The sequence below is a fragment of the Nicotiana attenuata genome, chromosome 6 (assembly GCF_001879085.1).
Source record: "Nicotiana attenuata strain UT chromosome 6, NIATTr2, whole genome shotgun sequence".
NCBI lineage: Eukaryota > Viridiplantae > Streptophyta > Magnoliopsida > Solanales > Solanaceae > Nicotiana > Nicotiana attenuata.
In genome coordinates this window covers 48,901,083-48,907,722 of record NC_031994.1, presented here as the reverse complement: position 1 = coordinate 48,907,722, position 6,640 = coordinate 48,901,083, and the positions used below count along the sequence as shown (strand labels likewise).

The 6,640-nt window shown below is 35.1% G+C and overlaps 1 protein-coding gene across 10 annotated transcripts in view; it reads left to right on the top strand.

Annotated features, from left to right (window-relative positions):
- LOC109226973 (integrator complex subunit 3) overlaps window positions 231-6,640 on the top strand; it is a 13,790-nt gene continuing 7,380 nt past the window's right edge. For 2 of the 10 annotated variants that reach the window (XM_019391942.1, XM_019391934.1), the window contains exon 1: window positions 231-4,317. In XM_019391942.1, coding sequence (XP_019247487.1) covers window positions 477-1,973 — 1,497 coding nt within the window. In that variant the 5' untranslated portion in view covers window positions 231-476 and the 3' untranslated portion in view covers window positions 1,974-4,317. The remainder of the gene's footprint in view (window positions 4,318-6,640) is intronic. The other 8 variants (XM_019391943.1, XM_019391941.1, XM_019391937.1 and 5 more) reach the window with 8 other exon arrangements.

Sequence of the window (6,640 nt, the reverse complement as noted above, 5' to 3'; positions counted from 1 at the left end):
TTAACCCATACATACCTATATTTCGGGGGTACAAAAAGTGGTGTGACAGAATAGAACCCTCTATATAGGGAGAAAGTGACTTAACCATCAAGTAATAAACCCTAAATACAATTCTATTTATAGACATTCACCATAAATACAATTCTATTTATAACACTTTTGAAAAATAACCTTTGTTCTGTATAGTTACGCACAAATAGTCTCAAACAGAAAACTTTTCGGCCAGGGTTGGTCGTGAATCTTCGGAAAAAAAAGAGATTAATAAGAAATGAAAGCAGAAAAAGAGAAACAAAAGGGTAAAACAAAAGGGAGCAAACCAGCGGCAAGTTGCGGTACCTACAACCTCCGCTTCCTCCCCGCCGGTGGTAATTTTCCAGCGAAGCTCAAGCATAAGTTGGTCTCTGAAATATTGAGTTCAAGGTAAACTTATGTAGCTGTTTTTTGGTGATTCTTCTAGCATCTATTGTGCTTGATAAATGGCTTTAAAGCTTATTCAAAGAGGAATCCATGAAGCTGAAAACCCAATTGAAGTGTCTCTTAGAGAAGCTTTTGAGCTTCGTAAACCCCAGCTAACCCCCCCATTTTCCTTAAAAGTCCTAACACAAGAGGAATACTCAAAAATTAATAAAGCTTTAATCTTTGGCATTTTATCCCAACCCCATTTGGCTAAAGTTCATATTAAGCACCTGCATGCAATTATTACTGATGGGTATGGTTTCTTTACTTGTATTCTTGTCAATATTGTTGATGAATTGTATCCAAAGTTGCTTGACTCAGTGAAAATTCAGCTTATATGGGTTACTAAAGAGATGTTAAATGTATTGGCTATAGGTTTTGATAAATTGCTAGTGGCTATTTTAAGGCAAATTGTTGGTGGAGATTTTAGGGAGGGCAATTTGTGGTTGTGTTTGGAAATGGTTACCTTGTTTTTAGCCAATTGGGATTGTTTATTAGAGGAAGAACCATTGGTCTTGAATAAGGGGTTGTATGTGTTCCTTCGGTTATTGACCGATCATTATAGGGTACCAAGTAATCCAATGATAGACGCATTGAAGAGAATGGAGGTTGAATTTTGCATTCGACTTTTGAGGGAACACTTCCCTTTGTGTTTGAAGATAGGGAGGGACTTAATTAGGCTTTTGCAAGACTTGGTTCATATACCTGAGTTTAAAGCCATATGGAAAGACTTGTTATTGAATCCAAGACAGTTTAGGGCGGACGAATTTGAAGATATCTCACAAATTTACCGCATAAGAACTCCGGGTTTGTACTTTTTGCTTCGAATAACTCCTGAAATGGAAACCAAATTGAGGTTTTTGCTTACACATGTCAAGTTGGGTAGTCAAAAGAGGTACCAGGTTTGGTTTGCTAAGAAGTTCCTTGGAGTACCCGAGAGAGAAACCATTTTAACTGACATTGTTAGGTTTATATGCTGTTCAGTTCGTCCATCCAGTGAAATTACGGAACCGGACATCTTACCCAGATGGGCTGTGATTGGTTGGCTATTGAAGTCGTGCAGGAAGAGTTATATCGAAGCAAATGTAAAGCTTGCATTGTTTTATGATTGGCTTTTCTTTGATGAAACCACCGATAATGTAATGAACATTGAACCTGCAATTCTTTTAATGGTGAACTCTATACCAAAGTATATTGAAGTCACCCATACTCTTCTTGAGTTCCTACTAATTGTGGTTGACAACTATGATATTGAGAGGAAGGAGATTATCTCCAGAGGGGCGTCAACGGCTCTTTCTATGATTGTTGAAAATGGAATTATTGGTTCACTTGATGTTTTGACTCGATGTGACATGATATCACCCGTCCTTAGGGAAATGCTTGGAAAAATGTTATTGGTCATGCAAAGTAGCCATTCCAAAAAGTTAAGATCAGCCAGTGTTATCCATGACATATCACCACCCATACATTTGCTTCCATCAAGCTTGGGATCTCAACACCCTAACAGGGTAAGCTGAAATAAATTGCGTGTCGTCACAGGCATACTCAGGGCGGACCTGCTAATGCATCTCTTTCGCCTCCTGAAGAATTGCTTGTGAACCTTTTCTTTCAATAGGTGATAAAGTTCCACTCAAGTGGATGACTGCAAGGAAAAGTTTGAAATCAAGGTGATAGGAGGTTTCTCTGGGTAATACTCGGATATCCTAAGATGTATATTCCCCGTCATGTTGCTAAAAGTTTGCTTTTGGTCTTAAGTACTGCACATTCCTCTCATTATTATGTTTTTATCCGATATTCTCTATTCTCAGAATAGCTTGTTTTTGTCAGCCGCTCTGCATTCTGCAGTTGTCAAATTACTTAGACCACAGGGATTAGCATCTTCAACAACTCTTAGTTCACATCCTAAATGATAATTGTAAGTTGTGATAAGATTTGGTCATCTAATCCGTGTGAGAGGTGATCACTAGTTTTGAATTGTGCAATGCGGTTGGACAGGATATGGTTATCCCCACCCAAACTTTACCATGCCATCCCTATGTATATACTCCACAATTTTTTTACCCTCTTCCAGGTAAGTCTTAACCCTGGCGACACTGTATTTGCACCTACCTCAGCTGTGGGGAACTTGAGTTAAGAAAACAACATTTCTTGGTTTTATTCTTTCTGTGCTAGTGACTTGGCCATCAAAAAGGGTTGAAAACAGCACCTCCTTTGATGAACTTATTCGCTCAAGTCTCAGCCTCTTTTATAGTGAGTGGTGCTATCGAGAATGGGAAGTGGAGATGACCTGATAGAAGAAGAATAGAGGTTAAACTACTCCGTTAAATTCTCTTGTTTGCTTTATGCCTAAAGCCAATCGTATAGATCAAGTAAGATGGAAGCTTGAATGAAAAGGTTGTTTTACTATCTGAAGTGTGTATAAAATTTGCAGGCATAATGCATTAGCAGGTGTATTGACATTTTCTATGGTATAAACTGCAATCAGAGAGTTCTTTGGTGCCTTTTCATCTTACGGTTGGCTTGTAAAGGAGATTGTAAGTTCTGCAACATCATCGATCTTGAGACATAGTATATCAATTTCATGTTTTTATTGAAGGATGAATATATCTAATCAAATGGTTCTTACTTTCATCTTATGGTTGGCTAGCCAAAGAAGATCGTAAACTCTGCAACGTCTGTGAGTGTATGGACCATTTTGTCTCTCAACTTGTCTAAAACACTAAATTAGTAACCGTGTAGGCAATTTCAGATATACTTAGGCAATTTTCCCCAACTAAGCTTAAGCTTTAGATTAGTGGTGGTAACCAGAACAAATAAAAATATTAGATTCTTTAAGTTACTTGGAAGGATTGCTCAATCGCCTAAGTAATGGTAAAGTTAATTTCATCGCATTTGAATAAATATGGAAAAGCGATCTTAAACGATTTTACTATATATTAGAAGCAGCACTTTGGGTGTACGAACAGTCGAACACTGCATTCATAATTTGTACAAAAGGCACTGTAAATCGTACTCTATATTTAGGCTTACTTCATTAGTAAGTTAACACGTGTACATCTGTATTTTACCACATGTACTTCAGTTCACTATTTCAGATATCTCTTCACTCCCCTAATTGTCACATTCACGGCTCTCTGCAATTTTCCTCTTCCTTGGCTACTTCAAGAGGTTTGAGTTTTCTCCTTTTTTTTTTTTTGTTTTTTTTTTTTAATTTCATGGATTCTGTCTCTTTCTAATTTTATCACTTGCTTGATACTGATCTTCTAGCCTCTGTTGTGTTTATTTTTATATTCTTTTGAATAATTTCTTGCTAGATCTACATACATGTCTGAAGTTCTCTCTGATTTTGATAAGCATGTTTGGAAACAAATACTTAGGTGCGTGTTTTTTGTTTCTAATTTTGGTTGTGTAACGTTGTTTTTAGTGTGCAAATTTTATTATTTGAAGTTGCCGATTGAAGGTGAATTCAAAAAGTTTGTTTTTCTGATTTTCTTTAGATTTGCTTTCTTCGTTCTTAGAAAAGTGGATCTGAAGCAGTGAGATGCTTCTGTTCTCCAGTTTTGTTCTCTCTCTTGTGAGTTTTATGTAATATGTGATTCCTATAAATGACTCTCACTATTACTATACAGTTGTAGAGTGATGCACCTAAGGTGTTTGATAAGGAAATCTTTTGCGAGGCACTATTTGGTTCTTGAACTCTTCACTATTTCAATGTATTTCATGCATTGCAACAGACATGGGGGTGGTCTTCTGTTTTGAAACCATTACAAGCTTGAACCAATTACCTGAGCGAGAAAAAAATCATCGGCGAATTTGAGAGGAGCTGGCTCAATGAACAGGAAAACTACTATCAATTGATAGGTAATCATCATGCATCATCAATAAACCATGATAAACATCAAAATGTGCATATGTAGGCTATTCTGGAAAAGGTCTATTATTGAGCTCAATTCATGATTGATACACATAGGTGATCATTCTTCTGAATGTGCCAATGATACTGGTCATGGCTGTTCAACTGATGCACAAAGCTTTACAATTTTTTTTTTTTTTGAAGTTATTGTTGCTGCATATAATGAATATGATATCAAAGTCATTTGTTTCACGGGTTGGGCATGTCACACAACAAAATGATGAAGGAATTTGCATTGGAGGTTTGAGAAGAATGCAAGTCGATATTATTCTTTCTTCTTTTTTTTTCCTGGTATTTGTTTCTTCTTTTCATTTTGTTTTGGTACTGCTTCATGTTTGTGTGGAGTATTTTGTAACTATGAACAAACTATTCCTTTCTTCAAAGTTATGTGAAATATGTCTTGAATTATCAGATCCACACTCCAAAGAAGAAAGTGAAGAAGGAAAAAGAAAATTTGCTGAACTTGCTAAATCATATATAAGGACTCATTGTAAACTTCTGTTATGTTCTTTTCTATGTGTCTATGTGATCTTTGGTGACATTTAGGGAAAACATAATTACTATAAGAGCACAAGCCTGTAGGATTGCATATTTTTGTTCGTAACACGCAGCGGAAGACAATAACAATCCTAGGAAGATCTTTTCGTGTTTAAAATTTATTTACATGTCAATAGATCGGATCTAAGACGTACCTGGTGAAGAAAGTCTCGTTTCAAAATTTCTTCGATAGTGCGAAGACTCTATGCGTATCCACACCGAGACCGATCCTTGTAAACAACTCTTTGATCACGAAAAGATCTTCCTAGGATTGTTATTGTCTTCCGCTGCGTGTTACGAACAAAAATATGCAATCCTACAGTGGTATCAGAGCCGTGGTTTATTGTGTCTAAAATTTATTTACGAAATATTTTAATATTATATTTGAAGAGTTCAAACCATAATACATGTGTCTTGTGCAATAGTCAAATCGTTTGAATGTTGATATTATTTTATTGTGGATAAAATATGCATTCATATAACTATTGAGATAGTTCATAGCTTGAATTTGAAATTTTGTATTAGATACAATGGGAATCTATAATAGGTTACATGATTCTATTGTTATTTTTAATTGTTATTAATTCATGTTAATAATAATATTCTAGCATGAATTCTTTTTATGTGATATATAAGATAAACATGTTAGAGGATGTTGAATTTCGTTTCTATGTCATGTGCTTGTTCATTACATAATTTTGAATTATTTATTACATGTGATGTAAACTAATTTAGGACTAAGCATGTAGACAACTTGAACTAAATTCACATGCTATAAAAGATTTGATCTTCGTGTTATTAAAAATTGTTTTAGTAACAATTCCCTCTTACTAAAATTTGAGTTCTTAAATAATAAAATATAAGATATTTTATTATAGAGCTATCCATCAAGGTAAATAATTGTACTTATTTCTTGTTTATAAGGAGCGGCCTGACTACCAGGAGACTTATAGTTCGAGAATATGTTAAAATTATTTATTGCATTAGATGTATGGATTAAAAGAATTATTCAATTTTACACTAGACGCCTGGACTACCCAGGGGAGTATAAAAATTTAATAAGTTCTTTGCTATCATGATGGTTGAACTCAACTATGCCAATAGGATCGACCTGACTACCAGGGGACTATTTGACATAGAGCTATTTAAGGAAGTTGTATGGGGATACAATTGGTAAGAGTACCTACCTTTAAAATATATGTGAGAAACGACTTGACTTCCAAGGGGCTCATACATATTGTTAAAGGATTCCTTTACTTCACTAAAAGAAATAAAGATTTCGTAAACTATAATGAGGGTAAATAGTTTAAAATAATTAGTGAAAATATCATTTAGATAAAAGTCCATGTCTTTATGATATATGCAAATATGTTCTTATATTATTGCCTTTTCTTTTCTATATTTTAGATTTCTCAATATGTCTGTTATATCACTGCGTGGAATACTTGAGACCAACAAGTTGGTAGGACCAAACTTTGATGATTGGTACAGAAATTTGAGAATTGTTCTCATGCATGAAAAGCTTATTGATGTGATCGATAAGCCTGCCAAGGAAGTCCCCGATGAGAATGATGAGGATGCTACCAAGATTTATCAGAAATACTTGGAAGAATGTCTTACTACCAAATGCATCATTCTCGCTTCTATGAATTCTGAACTACAGAGGAAACATCAGGATATGGATCCAACTGCAATCATTGAACATCTTAAGAGATGTTGGTACACAAAGCAGGA